At 38.8% G+C, this 23,534-nt stretch overlaps 1 protein-coding gene across 4 annotated transcripts in view; it reads right to left on the bottom strand.

Annotated features, from left to right (window-relative positions):
• dnajc16 (DnaJ (Hsp40) homolog, subfamily C, member 16) overlaps positions 1 to 20,959 on the bottom strand; it is a 28,597-nt gene extending 7,638 nt beyond the window's left edge. For 2 of the 4 annotated variants that reach the window (XM_043675758.1, XM_043675761.1), the window contains exons 1-11: positions 20,817 to 20,959; positions 20,464 to 20,565; positions 17,472 to 17,645; positions 15,685 to 15,751; positions 12,863 to 13,196; positions 12,111 to 12,295; positions 10,603 to 10,707; positions 9,195 to 9,353; positions 8,569 to 8,699; positions 7,325 to 7,508; positions 5,460 to 5,648 (exon numbers count right to left, since the gene is read on the bottom strand). In XM_043675758.1, coding sequence (XP_043531693.1) covers positions 5,460 to 5,648; positions 7,325 to 7,508; positions 8,569 to 8,699; positions 9,195 to 9,353; positions 10,603 to 10,707; positions 12,111 to 12,295; positions 12,863 to 13,196; positions 15,685 to 15,751; positions 17,472 to 17,645; positions 20,464 to 20,495 — 1,560 coding nt within the window. In that variant the 5' untranslated portion in view covers positions 20,496 to 20,565; positions 20,817 to 20,959. Of the gene's footprint in view, positions 1 to 5,459; positions 5,649 to 7,324; positions 7,509 to 8,568; positions 8,700 to 9,194; positions 9,354 to 10,602; positions 10,708 to 12,110; positions 12,296 to 12,862; positions 13,197 to 15,684; positions 15,752 to 17,471; positions 17,646 to 20,463; positions 20,566 to 20,727 lie in introns of all 4 variants that reach the window. The other 2 variants (XM_043675759.1, XM_043675760.1) reach the window with 2 other exon arrangements.
• Between the last annotated feature and the right edge of the window lie 2,575 nt (positions 20,960 to 23,534).

Raw genomic sequence — 23,534 nt, 5'->3', positions numbered from 1 at the left:
ATGCGAGATTCTCAGAGGGCTTGATAGGGTAATACAGAAACATCATTTCCTCTTGTGGGAAAGTCTAGGACTAGAGGGCATAATCTAAGAGTAAGAGGTCACCTATTTAAAACAGAGATGAGGAATTTCTTCTCTGACTGTCATAAATCTGTGAAATTATTTACTGCAGAGAAATGTCAAGGCAGGATCATTAAGAATTTTTAAGGGCGAGATGAACAGATTTTTAATCAGCCAGGGAAACAAAGAGTATTCAGAAAAGGCAGAACAGTAGATTTGAGGATCATCAAATCAGTCATGATCTTATTGAATGGCAGAGCAGTCTAAATTAGCTGAATGGCCTTCTTCTGTTCCTAAGACCATGAGACATAGGTAGTCTTAGGCTTGTTTTCGAACATTTATACATGTTTACATATTATTTAAGAAAATATATTATTCCATGGAGGCAGTTCAGAGACGGTTCGTTATGATGATTCCTAATATGGAGGGATTGTCCTATGAGCAAAGGCTGAACAGGTTATGACTCTATTCATTGGAACTTAGAAGAAGGAGAGGTAATCTAATTGAAACATATAGGATTCTTAAGGGCTTTACAAAGTAAATGCTAGAGGATGTTTCCTCCCACGAGAGTCCAGAACCAGAGAGCATAAGCTCAGAATTAAGGGGCAACAATTTAAGAGTCAGAAGATTAAGTGTCTTTTTGGAAATCCTTGCAACAGACAGAATCTTTGTGCATATTTAAGGTTGAGAAAGCTAGGTTCTTGATCAATTGGGGAATCAAGGGTTATGGGGAAAAGGGCAGGAAAGTGGACAGATCAGTTATGTCCTATTGAATGGTGGAGCAGGCTTTGGGGCCGACTCCTGCTCCTATTTCTTATAAGTGCTATGTCAACAGAAGTACAAATCCAAAAACTTGTATCATACAGAATGATGATTCTTCAAACAATATGATTCAAGATAAACCTAAACTTCTCAAACTATAGTTCAATAAACAAATGTTAATAAATTAAGTAAAACTATATCATGATTAGGTTGTATAGTTTGAGGTTTCATGTCTGCCTCCTCCCCTCTTTCGACTGGTTTCTGTTTACAAGTCATCAGACACTGACACTTCAAAATTTGCAGCATTATTTTCTGTGTACATTTAATATTCCTGTTGCACACTTTTTAAACCCGACACCCGACATAACTAATTAGGATTACAATTGACAAAAAGTAATAATGAACCATTACAGCTTACCAGGAACCAAAGAGAAATAGAGTGAAGAACAGCTACTTATAAATTCTTTGAATTAACTGTAAACATCATCTGTTTTTATAAATTATGATTTAACTACTCAGATGACAAAAGTCATCTCATCACATTTTCCTGAGGGACTCTAAAAAAACTGTCTGGGCTAGAAAACTGCAACAATGGAGGAAAGATTGGGTAGAACATAGAACATTATAGCGCAGGACAGGCCCTTCGGCTCTCAATGCTGAACCTACCTGTGAAACCAATCTGAAGCCCATCTAACCTACACTACTCCATTTTCATCCAGATGCCTATCCCAATGGCCATTTAAATGCCATTAAAGTTGGCAAGTCTACTACTGTTGCAGACAAGCTGTTCCATGCCCCTACTACTCTCGGAGTAAAGAAACTACCTCTGAAATGTCCTATATCTATCACTCCTCAATTTAAAGCTATGTCCCCTCGTGCTAGCCATCACCATCCGAGGAAAAAGGCTCTCACTGTCCACCCTATCTAACCCTCTGATTATTTTATATGCCCCAATTAAGTCACCTCTCAACCTTCTTCTCTCTAACGAAAACAGACTCAAGTTCCTCAGCCTTTCCTTCATACCAGGCAACATCCTAGTAAATCTCCTCTGAACTATTTCCAAAGTTGGACTTGTTTACCTTAGATCAGAGAAGGCTGAGGGATGACTTAATTGACATGTACAAAATAATGATGGACTTGGACAGTGTAGACTGGGAAGGTCTGTCTCCATTAATGTAGATTTTGCAGTTATTGTTAGAAAGATTAGAAGGGAAATAAGGAAATAGCTTTTAAACCCAGAGGGTGGCAGTAACTGGAATGCACTGTCCAGTTTGGTGGTTAGAATAAAAGTCCTCAACCTGTTTAAAAGGAACCTGGATCTGTACCTGAAGTGCTATAACCTGCAAGGTTACGGAACAGCTGCTGATAAAAGGAATGACAATTGATGGCTAGTTCACTGAAGAGATTGTGAGCTGAATGGCCTCTTCCTATGCCATAACTTTTCTGTGGATCTAACTGAACACCTCCTCAGAACTCCATTTAAAGGCTCACTAGATTCAGTGCTATAGTTAGAATACTCCCAATTTGCCTGGAAGTCACTTGGATTAATATTGGAGATCCTGGACACCATGGCTGACAAGCTTGGAGAAAAGCATTCCAGTTCATGACAATGAATCCTCAACAGCCCAAACTTGGGATATATGTAAAATGTATTGCATGGTCATGTGACCACACTTTCAACAGGTAAGACAAAGGAAATCAGGGCTTGATGGGATCTATCCCAGGATATTAAAAGGAGGCAAAGGAAGGAGATTGCTGAAGGCTTCACAGAGACCTTTGCATCCTGTTTAACCACAGGCAAGGTCTCAGAAGATTGGAAATAGCCAATGTTGTTCCTTTGTTTAAGGAGAGCAATACAGAAAATTATACTTGCATACACGGTAGGGAAAAAATTCTTAGGGATAGAATTTAATTGCATTTGGAAAAGAATAGAGACTTATTAGGAATGGTCTGCATGGCGTTATGTAAAGAAAGTGCTGTCTCTCAAACTTGATTGAGTTTTCTGAGGAAGTAACAGAGATGATTGATGAAGGTAAGGTGGTGGATGTTGGGCTTTACTACAGCATTTAGGAAGGGTGTTGTTAAACTAGAAAGGGTGCAGAAAAAAAATTATAAGCCTTTTACCAGGGCTGGAAGGTGTGTGTTATAATTGTGAGAAGGGTTGTCAAAGGATACAGTGTGATATAGATAAGTTGGAAAGCGGGCAGAAAATGGTAGAGGGAGTTTAAATCAAGGCAAGTGAGAGATGATGCATTTTGGGAAGTCAAATGCAAAAGAAATTTACATTAAATGGCAGGACCCTTAGGAGCATCGTTACACAGAGGAATCTTGGGGATCAAGTCCATAGCTCCCTGAAAGTGGCAATACATGGATGTGGTGGTAAAGAAGGCATATGGCAAGCTTGACTTCATTGGTTGGGGCAATGGGTATACAAGTTGGCAAATCATGGTGCAGCTGTAGAGGAATGCGCAACGCCACATTGCAGTATCATGTGCAGTTCTGGCGCCACTCAAGATGAAAGGACGTGGAAGCTTTGGATAGGGTACAAAAAAGAGGTTTAACCAGGATGTTGATTGAATTGGAGTGTATTAGCTAAAAGGAGGTTGGACAAACTTGGACTATCTTCACCAGAATATCAGAGGCTAAGGGGCAACCTGATAGAAATATATAAAATTACGACAAGCATGATTTCCAAAAAGGTGGAAGTGTCAAACATTAGGAAGCATAGATTAATCTGAGGGGCAAAAAATTTAAAAAGATGTGCGAGGAAAGATTTAGTTTTTTGCACAAAGGGTGGCAGGTGCCTGGGATGCACTGCCAAAGTAGGTGATAAAAGCAGATACGATAGCATAATTTAACAGGCTTTTAGACTGACTATGAACTGACAGAGAATAGAGGGATGCAGGCAAATGGGATTGATTTAAAATGGCATCATGGTCAATACAGTCATGGTGGGCCGAAGATCCTGTTCCTATCCTGTTCTATTTGCAAACTGCACTGATTATCATGTGCCCAATTTGTCAACTGACAGAGCTCCAGGATTAGGTCCAACCAAGTTGGCAATCCTAGCTATAGTAGTTACCCAACATTATGAAATATTTAGTCATCACCAATTTCACCTGGCAGTAGATTCTGGCTGACTACCTCGACATTGCGTCATCAATTCTTAAGCTGAATTAAAGGTACTACATAAAACATAAGAACTAGGAGCAGGATTAGGCCATCTGGCCCTTCGAGTCCATTCTGCCATTCAATATGATCATGGCTGATCTTTTTGTGGCCTCAGTTCCACTTATCCGTCCTCTCACCCTTAATTCCTTCATTGTTCATTATCTTAGTTTTAAAAACATTGACTGAACTAGTGTCAACTATTTCACTGGGCAGGGAATTCCACAGATTTATAACCCTCTGGATGAAAAAGTTCCTTCTCAATTCAGACCTAAATCTTCTCCCCCTAATCTTGAGGCGATGCCCTCTTGTCCTAGTTTTACCTGCCAGTGGAAACTACCTATTCCCTTCATAATTTTACATGTTTCTATAAGATCTCCCATCATTCTTCTAAATTCCAATGAATATAATCCCAGTCTACTCAGTGTCTCCTCATAAGCAAACAACCTCAACTCCAGAATCAACCTAGTGAACCTCCTCTTACACCCCCTCCAGTGCCGATACATCCTTTCTCAAGTAAAGAGACCAAAATCGCACACAGTACCCCAGGTGTGGCCTCACCAGTACCCTATACAGCTGCAATATATTCTCCCCTCTTTTAAACTCAATCCCTTTAGCAATGAAGGATAAAATTCCATTTGATGTTCTAATTTCCTGTTGTACTTGCAGACCAACCTTTTGTGATTTATGCACAAGGACACCCAGAGCCCTCTGCATAGCAGCATGCTGCAACTTTTTAACCATTCAAGTAATAGTCCTTTTTACTGTTACTCCTATCAAAATGGATGACATCACATTTATTAAGATTGTATTCCACCTGCCAAACCTTTGCCCACTCACTTAAAGTATCTCTGTTCCTCTGCAAAGTTTCACATTCCTCTGCACACTTTGCTCTGCCACTCATCATAATGTCACCTGCAAATTTTGACACACTACATGTGGTCCCCAATTCCATATCATCTATGTAAATTGTGAATAATTGCGGTCCCAATACTGCTCCCTGAGGCACACCACTAGTTACTGATTGCCAACCAGAACAGCACTCATTTATCCCCACTGTTGCTTCCTGTTAGTCAACCAATCCTCAATCCATGTTAATACTTTATCCGTACTGCCGTGCATCTTTATCTTATGCAGCATCCTCTTGTGCGGCACCTTGTCAAAGGCCTTTTAGAAATCTAGATACGCCACATCCACTGGGTCCCTGTTGTCCACCATGTTCATAATGTCCTCATAGAATTCCAAAAGATTAGTAAGCACGACCTGCCCTTCATGAACCATGCTGTATCTGCCAATGAGACAATTTCTCCCTATATGCTTTGCTATTTCTTCCTTGATAATAGACTCAAGCATCTTTTTCATGACAGATACTGTTTCCTCGTTTTGCTCAGATTATTATTCCAACAGCAAATGATAAATACAAATAATGCAACAAAAATTAATCCAATCATTTGTGCAGGTAAAATACTCACTGGTGCAAATTCATCATTTAGCTGAGGTAACACAACATCATGAGGGAATATTGTGTGGCCTTCCATTCCAATTAATTGAGTCAGCTCATTAAATAATAGCATTTTGTCCTCTTCATTTCCATTCCATCCATTTTCAAGTAGTTTATAGATCACTTTACCATGAGTGCTACTTCGATGTAGGATCACAACCTGTTAAACAGAGTTTTGTTAAAAAAATGTGAGCTCTTAGAAAAAACACATGATTTGTAAAACTGAGAAAGCGAAATGCACAGAGTTCAATTAAAATTAGAGGTCCTTGATCAATGCTATTTTTAGAGCAAGCAGTTCTGTGACTGATCCACGGTAAAGTGATGAAAGATGTTTTCCTGTCCCTGTAATGTCTTCTATAATTTAATTTCATTGTGATCAGTATTGCTTAGAAGATATAAACCAGCAAACTTCATATTTGGCAAAGGTTTTGAGAGGAGCAATTACATGATACTACAGAACTTGTACTGGTAAAGAGGTCAAGCTTAGAAACTTCAGAAACCTCATTAGAAAATGGTGGCATAATTTCAGATACTTAAAAAGGGAAGAATTTTCTTGGAAACTAGAAAGATTCTAGACTGGATTAAAAGATAATTTCAAACCCAAGAAACAGGTGGCCAAATAGCTTCTCACATAGGAGCTGTGAACTGACGAGCAAAAATGCATAATACAAGTTATTTCAACAGTTTTCTTGCATGATTTCAAGATTGGAATAATTTACTTTGATACATTATAACAATGATAACATTTCAAAAGTGCTTCACAAACTGTGAAACACTTCAGGATATCCTAAGGATGCGACAGGTGCAAACAAGATATAAGTTCACTCATTCCTCGTCTGGGATAAAAAGAGTTTTGATTTTGCATAACATTATCAGAGATGAAATGCCTGAAAAAAAATGCTTAAGAAATTGGCTTGGTGTAGATTAAGCTATATGGCTTGAATGCTCTCTATTCATTCTTTGGAGATAATTTCTCCTGTTTGAATACTAATTTGTTTCATTCAATAAACACTCATGAAATAGTTCAACCTCTAGCAAACATGAACAAACATTTTAGCAATATGTGTCCAAACAAAAACCTGTGCAACTTGAAAAGAACCTTTATTTTCTGTAGTGAATATTCATCTTCAAATGCATGCTTAAGCAAAGTAATATCTTTCAATATGCCCATATCTCAATGCCCTTAGAGATGTGGGCATCTCTATGTAGGCCAGCATTTATCCCTGAATGCTCTCAAGAAATTAGTGGCAGCTGCCTTATTGAACCACTGTGGTCTATGCGGAGTAGGTATACCTATGGTGCTGTTTGCTAGAAAATTTCAGGACTGTGACACAACAAGAATGAATGAATGGAATATTGTTCCAATTTATAGACATACGTTTTGGATGTAAAGTTTGCTCGCTGAGCTGGAAGGTTCGTTTTCAGATGTTGTGTCACCATACTAGATCACATCATCAGTGAACCTCCAGTAAACGACATATGTGACTAAATATACTGATGGTGACAGTTTTGGACAAATATTTTAATATTTCTATGACAGTGTGTCATTCATTATTTTCATAATAGCTTATTTATTTTAAGCAAATCACATCTTTGTTCAAATAGCGAGCTGAGAAATCTCAGCCAAATGAATTATGTCCATTTATCATATCACCAATGATTGTTCAATTAATATCAAACATAGAAATGCGAACAGCTCTCCCATCACTGGATAGTTGGTTTTGTAACTGGAGTTGTGTATTCTGTTAAGGCTAGACGCTCATGCAGAAAGAAATGACAAATAGAGGCATGCAACAAGATATCCAGTTTAAAATTGGACACAGTTGTTCTACTCACATTTGGTACTGGACTGTTTTGCAGTGCTGGTGGAAGCAAGGCATTAACAAATGCTTGCTGATGTTCGGGATAAACGTAAACAAATTTCACAGACTCTTTCATATTTACAGATGCGAATGACACAAAGGAGTGATACGGAGCCTGCAACTCATCTTTCTTTTGAATGATTAGCATGACGCAATATCTGGAGAAAAAATTCAAGTCAAATCATGCATATATATTACCATACATTACAAGGCCAAAATAACATTGCCAAATGAAAATTTAACCAAGGTGATAAATAAACTAAGTGCACAAAGAAGAATATATTTACTGAAACTTTCAAACAGATATGACAAATCATACAGTTATTTGCATCAATAAATCAATTAATGCAAAATACCGCTGATACTGAAAATCTGAAATAAAAACCAAAATCCTGGAGAAACTCAGCAAGTCTGGCAGCATCTGTGAAGAGAGAAATGGAGTTAAGGTTTTGCATCCAGAGGTTCTTCAGAAGTCAATTATCAATTTGAGATCCAATAACACTATAACAACAGAAAGATTCTCAAAATAGTCGCAGTTAGACAAAAAATTGAAGATACCTGATACCAGATGCCTTTGCCAAAAACATTAATCAATGCCACCATTGAATGCACTTTCCCACTGCAAGTAGAGAGGATGATTTTTTTTTTGGTCAAAAAGTCAAACCTCAAGTATCCGTGCTGCAGTGGCACAGTAAGTATACGATACTGATTTACATGCAGCATTCCAATCTCTCAATAGCATCTGTGGGGTCCCCGGATTCCTGGTTGTTCTTAATTTACTTGTGGGAATAGAAAATCAGTGCCTTGAACACAAAATCTAGGCTAACGCTCAGTTCATTAATGAAAGAGTGCTGCACTGAGATGTCATCTTTCAGAGGAAATGTTAAGTGCAGCTATACTTTCCCTTTCAACCGTACTTAACGAATCACATGGCACTATTTCAAAAGAAAAGCCATGCTCAATACTTGTCTCTCAATCAATATCATAAAAGCAAACTATCCAAACACGATCACATTGTTGCTTGAGGGGTTTTGTTGTAGTTTCCACATTTTGAAGTGCTTAGTTGGCTGTATAGGATATCCTGAAGCCTGCAAAATTTCTTTGTACAAGTCTTTCCTTCTTCTTTATCAAGTAGCATCAGGCAAATTTATTCAACTTACTTAATGGCCAGCATCGAAAGAAAGTTAACCAATCATTGCTGCAAGACCGGTCACTTACCTTCTCTGACGACGGTACTGTTTCAGAGGGCACAGCTCCTCAAAGAGTTTCTGGCTTGTAAGACGAGGAACCAGTAGGAATTTGTTACCAGAAATGAAATCATCTATTATTTGTTTCTTCATTCCTTTAGGCTGTAAGAAATCATTCAAAACCATGAGTTTTTAATCCAGGCACAGGAACACAAATCCATTTAGAGTTTATTTTGATCGATTTCTCTTTATATTTCATAGTCACTTTGCGTTATGTAGCCATTATCCCTCTGCACAATAACAGAGAGTGTCAAAAGCTTACTCAACCAGAGAAGAAATGGATAGGGATTTCTTATAGATAAAGGATGGTCACATGGGTGTGATAGCAGTGGCAGCCAAGACTCATGGGGTTATATTTTGGTTTTTGTCAGTATTTCAGGAAAGACAAATAATGAAACGAAATGAGGGATTTGATTTGTGGCTATAATGTATTTTATAGAAGTGAAAGGCAACTCTTTAAAGACTAATTTCAAGATAACGTTTGGGATTATTCTTAACCTTTGCTCTGTAATCTCAGGAGGCTGCACCATTTCTCCGTCAACATCATTCTTCATCTTGAAAAGAAATTCAGAAACAAACAAAAAATACAGTACATACCTGGATGCTATCAGCTGCCTTGTCGACATTCTCCTTAAAAATCATTATGGTAGACGTGTAACCGCTTATGCTGTAATGAGTCAGTATTTCATCAGTCAGTTCTATCCCAGTCTGCACAGCTCCAAATTTTACATAATCTTTGAACTGGAAGGCAATCAGCTTTGGAAAGAAAAACATATGTCAAGAACAGCAACTTAATACTTTCCCATGTTTGTCTGCATTAACCAAAAACAATTAATTGCAGTAAAAACAAAGATCATACATTGTTGGCAAAATGCATTTAAGTGTTGAACAAAGGCAATTAAAATCCAGAACCTTCAACAATAATTACAATAATTTTTCTTGAATATTAAATAACTCTATGACATAACTAATTTCAAACAGCACTGCTCAGAGAAAAGAAGTGTATTTTAAAATTAAAATATGAAATGCTTTTTTATTTAAAAATGTGCTTTTAGGTTTACAGGGAGAATTTTTAAAGTCTAAAATCAGTTGTTAAAGTTGTAAATGGGTCATTAACAATTCTTGTGATTTGCGTTTACTAAAGTGGCTTGGATAACATTAGCGGTGGCTCAGTGGTTAGCACTATTGCCTCGCAGCACCAGGGACCCATGAGGGCGACTGTCTATGTGGGTTTCCTCCGGGTGCTCCAGTTTCCACCCACAATCCAAAGATGTGCAGGTTAGGTGAATTGGCCATGCTAAATTGCCCATAGTGTTCAGAGATGTGTAGGTTACGTGCATTAGTCTGGGGTAAACGTAAAGTCGCAGGGGTAGGGTCCGTGTGGGTTGGTCTTCAGAGGGTCAGTGTGGACTTGTTGGGCCGAAGGACTGTTTCCACACTGTATGAATTCTATTACTGCAACTTAATGTCATCTCCATCAAAAGTGCAAAGGCAATTCAGTGTGGTTGTGGTCTGTAGTTAAAAATGAACATAAAGGAAAGCTGATCCCATTAGATGACGGCGAAAAGAGAGTAGAGAGAGACAAACAGATTTTAGGTTTTAAGCCAAAGTTGCAGAGATGGAATAGGAGGAAGAACTTTTGTATGTAATGATCTAGAACTCACTGTTTGTGAGGTGATGGAAACAAAGACGATCAAGGATTTTGAAAAGGAAATTGGAGGGCACTCAGGGGAAATAAACTTACAGGCATTTGAAAACAGGACTGCTCTCTGGAGAGCTAACATGACCTCAAAGAATGAATGGTCTCCTTCTATGCCTTAGTGAATATATTTTGAGATTTAACTCAAAAATAACAACAGTAAGACCATAAGGAAAAAAAGGATTTATCAAAACATTTCAGCATAATGTAGATTCTGGTAGACTCTCAGTAGAAAATAAAGCTATAACAACTTCAATTTCACCATCATACCCTGCAATTCACAATATAGGGCCCGAGATGCATTACCTTGTACAATAATGGCACCATAGACTTCTGGTGAAACATTAGTGCACGTGGCTTGTTGTCTTGCTCCCATGAAGACAGGAAATGTACATAATTATTGTTAGTTACCTTAAAAAAAAGTGACAATTGTTTTGTTAAATGATTAAATTCCAAGATATTGGATCCCTATTCTCCATTTCCGTTATTTCATTCTAGTTTGACAATTGTAAGCTAACATACCATCCATAACTAAAGTGCAAAAGGTGAGAATTCAAACCTTTAGGTTTGGGTACAACACTCTTGCCTCAGAGTTGCAAAGTTGTGAGTTAAAGCCCCATTCAGACAGCCAAGTTGTAACACAGTCTCAGTTTCTGTGAGTACTATTCAAGGTGCTTTGTTACAGATGAGAGGCCAAACCAAAACCCTGTCTCTCTGAGATAGATGTAGAAGCTCCCATGGCACAATGCAAAGAAAAGTAATCCTGAAAGAACTATAACAGACAACAGGCCTCATCATGAATACCGTGCTTTTCAGGGACATTGCTGTGCCATGTGTCCTATAACAGACACTATAACTTATTGTTTGCAAATAAAATCCTTGGGATATAAAAGATGTTATATAAATGCAAGTCAATTTTTTTTTATTTTCAAACACTACAAAGCTGATCTGAATAATTTTGGCACCTGCACCAACTGAACAAATCCCCGCTGTATTTTCAATTGGTTTTGTATCAGAGTAACTTTTTCAGTCGGGATTTTTTTAAACAGTTGGAGAGAATGTGCAAAGTCTCATATAGTTTGTGTAATTCTAACTATCTCTTAACGATTTGTCAGAATTTATTGACTGCTTCAGTACATTTTGTAACACGTAGGCAAATAGCCGATATTGCACTTTATTTGGTGGTATTTGTAATGAGATCAACCAGCTGGACCTCAGAGAATAGGAGTTTCTGATTGGTCTGTTAACCTGGTCCAATCAGGGAGCCATGGCTGACAGGTATAAACAAGAGTGTCAGAAGTTCTGCTCGCTCTGAAAGCTGGCTCTGAGGGAGCCAGACCAGTATCAAGTACTATGCATGTGTAAATAAAGGGTGACTTGCCTCTGTGGAGTTATTTCAATATTGCTTTTCTAGATCAAATCTCCAATGACTCATTATACATCCCTTATTTTTATAAATCAAAACGTAGGTGATTATGTAATTCAGCCTACAAGTGTACTAACTTGAGAGATGAGAAGATAAGAGAATTTTGTTTTTTGATGCCACACTAGTACAGGGTACTGCACAAAGATAAAATATTGCATATATAATTGGCCAAAGCATAATACCACAGGGTCTTGAGTTAAAGCTACAATACATATCAAAACAATTATTGCATTAGCCATAAGAAAAAAAAATACACATGCTCCGAGTCAAACAGTTGAGAAGCAATTTGACCATTCTGAACAGTACAATAGAAGCTGTACATTAATAGGCACAAGAAATCAGTGAGCCCTTGCTTTATCTAAACTTGCATGATTATTTGACCACATACCTGTTCCAAAAGCTTGTTTGGCAGAAGGTTGTCCACAAACCGCCTTAAGTTTTCTCGAACCACAGTGGTTTTAAAGAATGTTACTCGCCCATTGATGACTCCCACAATTGCTGGATGCTGATATACGCCAATGTGATTTAACAAACGACGCTCGTACCCGGAGTCTATGACTCCAATCCCAAGCCCTGAAAATAAACAAACAATTAGTTATTCATTCTCCACCACCCAGTGAACACTGTCATGCTTCATTAGTTTGCATTTCGTTTCCACATCATGCTCCTACCCTCCCACTGCCTCCAAATTCTGTTTTTCCTCCAGCAAACTTTATTCATTACTTGGGCACAGTTCCGCAAGCTCTGGTAATCCTCTAGCACTTTGTACAAGTACTTAGGCAAACTTAACTTGATCCTGGACAGAGATTGTTATTTATGATGGGGTCATTAGAGCAGTCTGTTCTGCCCCATTCAATGTCAACACAAACACTGATTCAAGTCCTCTATAGTCAAGAATCATGGAGGCTAACTTCAGTATTTAGCTGACACAAGTTAATTCAAGAGCGACCGCAAATTTGGATTGGCTACAATTGCTGATCACATGCCATGAAAGAAAAAGATGCATCAGGATTCTCTCTCATTTATACATGAGAACACATCAGTCAACACAATTGCATGCTGAACTCCTCTTTGGCTTTGAACAGATTTCCCCTCCAAACAGAAGCTTAGTAATAATTCATTATTCAGAGAGTAACGTACCCAGAGGTTCAAGCTCCTGTACCATTTCCTTCCAGATTGGTTCAATTTGAACACAGTTGAAACACCAGTCGGAGGTGACTTTGATGAGATACGGTTTGTTGTAACTGTCTGGCACAACCTCATTCACGTACTGTGAGAAATGTAGTAGATACTTATCATCAAAGGAGTCTCGGGCAGAATTAAACTGGAATTGAAAGAAAGAGTCATCGAAGAAGAAGCTGTCGTATTTATGGAAACTCCGGAAGTGCTGCTGTGGATGATGGAGATTCCCTGGTTGTCCATCAGGATTTCCATACCTATCAAAATTTGACCTCTTTTCTTCATTTGAAAGAATCTAAAGCAAAAAGAAAGGTAATCAGTAAGTACAGTGAGTTGAGCTTTCACCGGAACTTCATATGACAGATTGGTGTCATAGCCATAACCAAAAAATACAGATGACGGACTTTTTGTGCCATCATCTTCCCATTAAGTTGCTCAAAACGCTTGTGGTTTAATCTAGTTGAACTCAAGTTCTGGAAAGTTGCATAAAGATTGCAATGAAAATAAATTTTCTGTTAAAAAAGTGTATTGATGAATTGGCTACCAGGCACAGGATATAATTTCAAAGTTTGTCAATGACTGGAAACGCAGAAATGTAGCTAACAATGACGAGGATAGCAGCAGTCTTCAGGAGGGCACAAATAAATTGCTGAAATTGGTAGAAACTTGATAAATTAAATTTGATGAAGAAGCCTGAAGGGGAGCAGGATTAAAGACAAAGCCAGGAGAAATTTCATAGAAATTGACATCGGATTGGCAGGCTAACATGTTCCTGCCTCCAGTGACTTTCCTGCAGGAAGCGTCATCACCTGCAAATGTGGGTAGCCAATCGGTAAAATTAATTCCCTATCTATGGGCAGATTGTATACATTGTCACAGGTCCCCATTGAGTACACCAGCCAATGCCCTGAGGCAGCTTTCTGGCAGCTGGATGGAGACTCCCCCAAGACCTCCTACAATCACTGCCACACTGTCAGCTGTTTTAACCTTTAAATTCTAAGCACTTCAGAGGCATCATAACGAAGGAACCATTTGGTTTTGACAATGGTAGCACCCACCTCCAACAGTGTGAGATGCTCTTTATAAAGTTGCAGTCCTTTGATACTACAGCCTCAAGGACCCATCCATTGTTCTTAGTTGGATGGCAGATTAGGGAGGTCTCTTAAATTGTCAACTCCAGAACAATCTTCCAGGCAGGTGCACTGACAAAGTGTGATAAGGGCCAGGGGATTATCAATGCATGCTCACATTCTAAGAAAAGAAGTTTCCTCTTTATGATAGAAAATGTTGGCGTGAAGATAGAGGTTGACAGGGAAATCAATTAAGAACTTACACGAAACAAGTTACCGGCACACATAAATCCACTGCATTCTGGCTTGGAGGTAAATGTCACAGCAGACACACAAAAAGCAAGGCTTACATTCCAGCGCAGTACTGAAGGAGCACTGCACTATCAGAAATGCCATCTCTAGGGTGAGATGTTAAATCCTGGCCCTGCTTGCCCTGTTAGGTGGGTACGGAGATTATTTCAAACAGCAGGAAGTTATCCCCAGTGTCCTGGTCAATACCTTTCCTTCAATCAACAATACAATAACAGATTATCTGGTCATTGTCATATTGCTGTCTATGGAGGTGGCTGCTGTTGACAGAAGTGGTCATACTTCAAAAAAAGTACTTAGTTGGCTACAAAGTACTGTGGCATTTTTGATTATCCTAAAAGGCACTATATAAATGCCAGTCTTTCTTGTTAACCTTCAAATACAGGGAAGTACCACACCCCTGTAGTACATATATGAATATTATCCTGAATTATTTACACAGGCGGAAATTAAATAAGTATCCAATATCTTAGAACATATAGCGGCTCAACAGTTGTCAATAATGATTTTTGAGAAGATTTGTAGCTCAGGTTGATGATAAGTATGTAAGTTAGCTCGCTGAACTGGAAGGTTTGTTTTCAGACATTGTCACCACAACTAGGTAACATCTTCAGAATCTCTGGTGAAGTGCTGGTGGTATGTCCCGCCTCTCTATTTATAGGCCTTACTTTCTTAAGGTGGGTGATATCATTTCCATTTTTTTCTCCAAGGGAAGGTGTAAGTCGATGCGTTTATTGATGGAGTTCTGGTTAGAATGCCATGCCTCTAGGAATTCTTGTGTGTGTCTTTGTTTCACATGTCCTAGGATGTGTCTGTTGTCCCAGTCAAAGTGGTAAATAGAAAGGTGGGACATACCGCCAGTGCTTCACTGGAGACTCTCACTGATGATGTTACCTAGTCATGGTGATGAAACATCTGAAAACAAACCTTCCAGCTCAGCCAGCTAATTTACATACTTAGTTGTCAATAATGGTCAGTAATAACATGTTAATCAATTTAGTTGCCTTGTAGACTATAAGAAAAAGGTATCTACTGCGTATAGATCCTTGAATGTGACCACAGTTGGAGCAAATCGAACTGCAACTTCTCCCAAAAGCAACAAGGAAATATGATGAAAAGTATAACATATAACCCACCTGATCAGACTTTTTTTTTGCTTTTTGGTTACCAACTGTTCAATGAACTGCTATGTTTGGAAAAATATTCTAGGTTCCATCTATATAAGCAATATATAGTGAATTACATTTTCTTAAAGGAAATATCAATGCAACAATGAGGAAAAAATATCCAGGTTTCAGAAAGACTTCACAAAACTCCAAACTGCAATGGGCTTCAGTTGTTACCCTTTGCAAGGGAAATCCATGAATAAATTATCACATAATTTCAATTCAATGTTTTGGTTACCTCATATGCTTTGCTAATCTGAATGAACTGTTCTTCAGCCTTTGGGTCCTTATTCTTATCAGGGTGCCTGAAAAATAAACCAAACCCTAACATGACTTTTCCCATAAGAATGCAAAATTTAAATATAGTCTCAACATATTCTGTAGCAAGATTAAAAATCTTGGCATAAAGGTCTTTAACCAGCTCACTGCACAGGATTTGAAGATTATGAGGACTGCAGATGCTGGAAATTCAGCGTCGATAAAGTATGGAGCTGGGAAAAGCACAGTAGGTCAAGCAGCATCAGAGGAGCAGAAGAGTCAATGTTTTATTTCGGGACCTTTCATCAGGACTGGGGAGGGGAAGAGGGCTGAGAAATAAATAGAGGGAAGGAGGGTGGAGCTGGGCAAAATGTAAGCAGGATGGTGATAGGCAGATTCTGGTAAATGATTGATTGGTCAATGGGAAGGTGGAGTGGATAGGCGGGACTGACTTACATACCACAAAAGAAAACCTTGTACTTTGTGCTTTTCTTTGTACTAATTTCCCTTACTCTTGTAAAAACACTAACTTTCATCAGGTACAATTTAACTGACCTTTCAGAAGACTTTAACGCAAACTGCTCATCCGTTATGTGTGACTCTAGTTTAAATGTCAGCACACCATTTTCTTGTAATGTTCACCATAGGTGACTTCCATTCTGATTATACGCACATTTTTCAACAGTACAGCGATCAGGATCAGGAACATTGATTCAATTTTTCTCTTCTGTAGCCGTAAGGTATAAAGATTAATTGCAGTGTCCCCATTGCAACTTGGATTGAAATTAGCATAGGCCCCCTGGGAATTTCAAGGAATCACAGAAATTTATGGCACAGAACAGAGAAGGTAGCCTTTTAGCTCATCAAGCCTGCACCAGTCAAAGCTATCCTGCTTAAAACTGCTTCCCAGTTCTTGGTACATTATCTTATAGGTAGCAACACATCAAGTATAGATCCAAGTATGTTTTAAATGCAGTGAGGGTTTCTATTCCCTGCTTCAAGCAGTCAGTTCTAAAAGCACACAAGCCTATGGGTAAAAATATTTCTCAACTTTCCTCTATTCCATCTACCAAATTTGTAGATCTTTTTCTTTTGGTTAGTGAACTTTCTGCTAAGAAAATAGACCCATGATCCACTCTGCTCAGACCCCTCAATTTTTTTTACCTCAATTTAATCTTTCAGCCTTTTCTGTTCCAAGGATAACCATCCCAGTTTATTCAACCTTTCTTCATAGCTAAAGTTCTCCAAACCTGGCAATATTCTTGTAAATCCTTCCTCCACCTATTATGGCTTATGTACATGCTTAATAATGCATTTATTCTCTAAGCAATTAGAGACCTCCAATAATATACAACTTGCACTGACTACCATGCTGGGAATATTTACAACTTATTTTAATACCATGTCATACCTTAGTTTAGCAGCTAGTATTACAAAGTCTATCACACAGTGAATAAAAAAAGCCTTGAAATGATTGTAAGAGTGTTTAGATTAAATCAAATTGTGATTGAAAATTTAACAAACTAACATTTTTTGTTTATAGCATTTATAGACCTTACTGTTTACAAACTTTCTAACAAGAGAGTTTCCTGGAGCTGGTATTTCCAACTAGATTTTATGCTTTGGCTCCATGTCACTGCCCTATATTTTGTATGATTTGTCTCAGATATCAGACTAAAGTTATAAAGAGGAATGAGGAGAAATACAGTTGCTGGACATATTGTCTATATTCATGTTGTTTAAATTAAAATACAGGCAGAAACTCACCACTCCCGGGCCAGTTGTTTGTAAGCTTTCTTTATTTCTGCTTGGGTTGCAGTTTGACTGACTCCCAATGATCTGTAAGGATCAAATTCTATTCCATGGTGGAGAGGAATGTTCAGCAGAAGGACAAAAAACACCAACAACCTTCCACAGGAAGCCAATTGTAAACCAGCCATTCTGAAAACGTGATTTAAATAATACTTATTATTAGTAATGATTCATAATATAATGAATTAGTGAAAAAAATCCTTCCTCAGTATTAATGCTGAGCCATGTTAAGAGAAGACTTCAGTATCTGTAGTAGTTCAAAATGACTTAGGGCCTCAAAATATTTTCATATGCTGGATTACAAAGCTGATTTGCCCACTTTCTACTGAAAACATCTATCAAAGTGACATTGGATGATAAATTAGGAAGAGCAGCTGACACATAGTATCGTCAGGATAACTAGTTGTATATGAAGAAACCTGGGAAGGTACTTTAAAGAACAAAAATGTAAAAGCAGCAACCTGGTCAAAACAAACTATCAACTTGAAAACTGCACACACAGCTTTCCATAATAATTTGAATTCTAAAGATAAACTGTCACTGCCAATTACAACCTTACACAAAAATTAATAAAGATTTTCCACCTTTAAAACTGACAATTGTTAAAGTAATTGGCCCTCAATGTAGATGCAGTGACATTAAAGGTTAGGAGGAACAGAAGGGTATAAAGCACAAATAAGGGATTCTCTTATTTCCTTCCCACTTCTTTTGATTATAAACCTGAGGCACTATGGTAGCATCCCTGCAACCAAGCCAAAAGCTGCTGGTTTGAGTTCATCTCCAGGACTTGATGGCCATGGGAACTGCATCCATAACTTGGACAAACAGATTATCAACCTGTAAATTCTTCCAGTACACCTGTGGCAAACAGTCAAGACTGGGAGTGTATCCTGGTCAGCTATGATTGAAATGTATTGGTTCTTAAGGTATAGCCTCTGGTTTCAGGCTAGCAACCTGTTCCAGGAAAACTAGCTATGAAATCAGACATAACATCACGCTTTTTGTGCCTTGTGTGCCACGAGAAGACCATAAGACACGGGAGCAGAAGTAGACCATTCAGCCCATCAAGTCTTCTCTGTCATTCAAAGGGGTTGTGGCTGATCAGATAATCCTATCTTCAACCATAACCTTTGATCTCATTACAGATTAGAAATCTCAGCCTTGAATATACCTAATTTCCAAGCCTTAATAGCCCTCTGTAATAAGGAATGCCACAGATTCACAACCCTCTAAGATGTGCAATTTCAATGTGCGACCCCTTATTTCAAGATTATGCTCTCTGGTCCTAAACTGTGCTGCACAGAGAAATAATATTTCTGCAACTACACTGTTAAGTCTCTAAGGATCTTATGTACTTTGGGGAAAACTCTTCCATTGCAGATTATGGTTTCACATGTCTCAGGAGGTTTCCTATACAGGTGCAGTACCTTAATTTTGCCAACCTTGGAACCTGAGACTGTGCCAGAATGCAGGTGTTCCCGGATTTTAGATGTACCTCCAGTGACTGGATATAATAAAGACCCTCAAGAAAAATACTAAATTGGAATTCAGGTTAACCTTAAGGTAGGTACTCCTGTCAATGTTTGTTTGGGCCCAGAACTCTACTTCATCAGAAGCGAGCTGCAAAAGTAGAAGCAATGTGTCAAGTGCTGATCGTTAGCCCTGGACAGTGCTACAGATGTCAGTAATGACCCAAGGCTAGTGGAACAATATTTCATTCTCCAGCTGTCATGTATTTCTTTCACACCATCAACATCCATTCACCCAAATTTGAACCAAGAACACAGAAAGCCCAAGGAAAGGATTCCCTGAGAAGACTGAGAATGATTCTGTTCCACACTGACAAAAAAGTTGAAGCTCCTCTTATTGCAGGAGATAATTTGGACAAAGCCAAAATTAAGAAAGACAATGTTTTTTGGGGGGTGGGGGGTGGACTGAAGTGAAGGATAATCAATAATACTAACCATGAATGTAAATGACACCTTGATAGTGTCATTTCAAAAACATTTGGTTTTTTTGGACAACTCTGAGTTTTAAACTGCCAGATTACAGGTACTGTACCTGTAATTAACATCTGCATTTGGTCAGTCATCCAATGCATCACGTTATTCAACAACAGACCCATCAGTGCTATAGTTAAACCTACTTACGATCACACACTGATGCTTTCCAGCAATTTAGACAACTTGGTTGATTTTTCTATTCCTAGCCTAGGTTTGCCAAGTTTGACTGTAGCACCAACTGCTAGGTTTAACCAAATCAAAGACTGAGTGAGTTTCAAACTAGAGATCTTCCTGGTACAACGGCTCAGCTACTCAAGGATAAACACAGAAGTTGCCAGGATAGCTGGATGCAGATTCAATCTGCTCAGTTCTTGATCTGAATATGAAAAAGAGGCATCGTGTGCAAGGTGGGTATTTTCTTGCATAGGCAGGATACATTGCTTGGTAGTGTGGTAAGGGTATTTAATGCCCAATTTGCAAAACTTCTTTTCAAAATCATTCTAGGGGATGTGAGCATTGCTGCTAGGCCAACTTTATTGCCCATTCCTAATTACCCACAAGAAGGTGGTAGTGATCTTTGTTCTTGAACCACTACAGTCTTTGGGATATGTAGAGGAACCCCTACAATACTCTTTGAATGGGAATTCCAGGATCATGGTGATCATCTTAAGTCATCCAATATATTGAATATACTTAAAATTACAGCGGTTCAAATGCCAACAGTCAAGTACGATGATTAGCTGAAATACATATGCTATAAGATCCCAAGTTTCATTCCAGGCTCTGCTGTTAGGTTCGTAAATTCAATACAAGTGGTACAAGTGTACTGGGTTAATGAGGGAGAAGAACTGATTATCAGCAGCTCCTGCTAGAAAGTGCGTAGAGCTGAGAACAGCAATAGAGAAGTCAGCTGTTGTGCAATGAAAGGCTCTGTGAATACTCACAGTTTGGACTCACACACGATGAAAGGCCACATGGACACTGTGCCAGAGGACAACCAGCTGCCATTGATCCATACACCAACGCAGCCAAGAAGGGAGCAAAATCTGCAGGATAGTAAAGAAAAAGTGTGATTACTGAAGAGCCTAAGATTTTAAAACAGGGGCAAGTTATGTAACAGCTATCATTTTGCTGAATACAGAATCCCTGCTCCCCTTGATACGATCTTATTTTACTCGCTGCCTCCTGCTATACTCCTGGCCTGTCACCTGTCCTATTGTGTTCACATGAAGCAGCTCTGACTGAGACAAGCTGTCTCACCCCCGGCTCTTCCTCGTTAACAGTCACACGCACTAACCGCAGTCGACACACAAGGCGATCCTGGAATCGGTCACATTTTACATAAACGATACCACCAAGCCGCTAAAATTAAGGAAAATAAACACTCATGCCCTCGTTGACGCGAACTTCCGCTTTTGCGCGGTCGCCTCTCTGGTCCTGCTCCCCACGGGGGGTTGCTATGGTTTCGGGGCCTACGTCAAAATCGAACACAATTGAAGCCTCTGACTGTGAGGTTCATGTAACCCTAATCTGAACAAACATGTGAAGTGTCACTTATGTGTTATTATCTTAAGATGCAACTTTTTCTAATGTGACTCAGTTCTGGTTGAAATGAATTTACAAACGGTGTGACTTTTTAAAATTGCCAATTTTGAACGAGCTTGCAAGATTATTTTGAGTGATGAAAGCCACATTCAAACAATTTTGATTAATCCCACCCAGAGAGAAAAACATTAGTGTTCAGTTTATTTTCCCCATAAATGATTCTTTCATTCTTGAGGCACAGCTTATTCAGACACTAATTCCGAGTTCTAATGCTTAATAGGTCATCATTTGCAGACCATTTGACATTTTTATTTCCATGCTGTGATGAATTTCCTGACATGTTTCCTCAAACTGACATCTCAAATTTGAACATTGATCATCATCTTATTCTATAGTTTGATTTCAGGCAATTACATTTATAGAATATTGCACAACCCAGAAACAGGTCATTTGACTCAATCGTATTGACAAATAACCTTAATTCCTTCCTGTCTGTTGTTACTCTGGGGTTCTTAACATAGAATCATAGAATTTTACAGTTCAGAAGTTGGCCATTTGGCCCATTGTGTCTGTACCTGCTCCTGAAAGATCTAGCCAGCTAATCCCATTCTCCAGCCCTATTTCTGAAGCCCTCTAAATTTATCACTTTCAAATATATATCTGGTTCCCTTTTAAAACCTCCTATGAAATTCACTCCACCACTCTCCCAGAGAATGCCTTCCAAATCCAAGCGACTCTCTGAGTAAAGAAGTTACTACATTCTCTTTCCTAGCCCACTTCCTGACAATTTTGAAACTGTTATCCCCAGTTACTGTACTAACATACTAACAATTTTAACAGAATATCCTTTTTTAAATTAACCTGTTCAGAGATGTTATTAGTCTCCTCTGAAGTAGGTGGGACTTGAACCTGTGCCCTCTGGTCTGGGATACCATTACCGCTGCACTACAAGATAGATAAAAACCCAGGATTGAAACAGGGACCATTAGATATTCAGTCTAACATTTTTCCAACTAAACTACTTCAGCTGACAAAGCATTTGCCTGTCAAAATTGTCCATAATTTTGAACATCTCAATAAGATCATGTCTTAATCTTTCCTGTTCCAAGGAGAATAAATCCAAGTTCTCTAACCTTCCCTTGAATGTAAGCCCCCTCAGTTATGCTTTCATTACAATAAATCTCCTTTTCACTCTGTCCAGGGCTTTCTGGTTAGAACATCCATCCTTAAATAACATGCTCAGAACGAAACACAATGACCAAACATTTGTAGAGATCAGCACCACTTCCTTACATCTACACTCTGTGCCTGTATTTATAAACCCAAAGATCCTCTAAACATTCTTAATAATTGTTTCAGCATTTCCTCATCTGCTCCTTGCTGTTGTGAATGAGGACCTTGGGTTTATGTCACACTACAGGTAAGCAGTAGCTTTTGGAGCGCTGCTCCTTCATCAGGTGGTTGTGGAGTATAAGATTGTAAGACACATAATTTATAGCAAAAGTTTACAGTGTGATGTAACTGAAATTATATTTTGAAAAAGACCTGGATTGTTTGTTAAGTCTCTCTTCTGTTAGAATGACCATGCTAGTTTCAGTTCTTTCATATGTAAATCGCAAAACCTCTTTTTAAAAGTTACATTCTCAAGTCAACTTTAACAATTGGTATCTGTCAGCCCAGCTAATATATTGAAGGTGTGAGCTCCCCTGTCTGATACTATCTGTGCCACAATGTTTATACTGATTCTAGTCTAAAAAAATGAATTTACAGAATCTTACATGGATTCATGCAGTTTTTTAGCAAAGTAAAATATAACTCTGCGAGTACAAATTCACCCCATAAACTTATATGTGTATGTGTGTGCGTGTGTAAGTGTGTGTGTGTGTAGGAGTAATTTTGTGTGTGTACAGTGCAATGGGGTCACCTGTACTGTGACATAAACCCAGTTGAGGCCCTCCCTATGGGTACCAAACTTGGCTATCAGCTTCTGCTCAGCCACTTTTCATTGTTGCCTGTCCTGAGGTCCACCTTGAAGGATGGTCACCTGAAGGTCCGAAGTCGAATGTCTCAGACCGACTGGGAGGGAACACTCCTGTTTGATGATTGTTGTGCGGTGCCCATTAATCTGTTGCCATAGCCTCTGTTTGGTCTTGTCAATGTACCATGTCTCAGGGCATCCTTGCCTGCAGCGTATGAGATAGACAACGTGGGCTGGGTTGCATGAGTACCTGCCATGTACAAGGTGGGAGGTGCCCCACACCTAATGGTGGTATCTATGTCCACACTCTGACATGTCTTGCAGCATCTACCATGACAGGGTTGTATGGAGTTGTCCTGAAAGTTTGCTACGAACAGTGATCTGTTTGAGGTTTGGTGGTTGTTTAAAAGACAAGAAGTGGAGGTGTGGGGAAGGTCTTGGCGTGGTGCTCATCCTCATTGATAATGTGTTGCAGGCTGCAAAGAACATAGT

This window comes from Chiloscyllium plagiosum, chromosome 34 (assembly GCF_004010195.1).
Source record: "Chiloscyllium plagiosum isolate BGI_BamShark_2017 chromosome 34, ASM401019v2, whole genome shotgun sequence".
Lineage (NCBI taxonomy): Eukaryota > Metazoa > Chordata > Chondrichthyes > Orectolobiformes > Hemiscylliidae > Chiloscyllium > Chiloscyllium plagiosum.
This window is presented reverse-complemented; position numbering and strand designations above follow the sequence as displayed.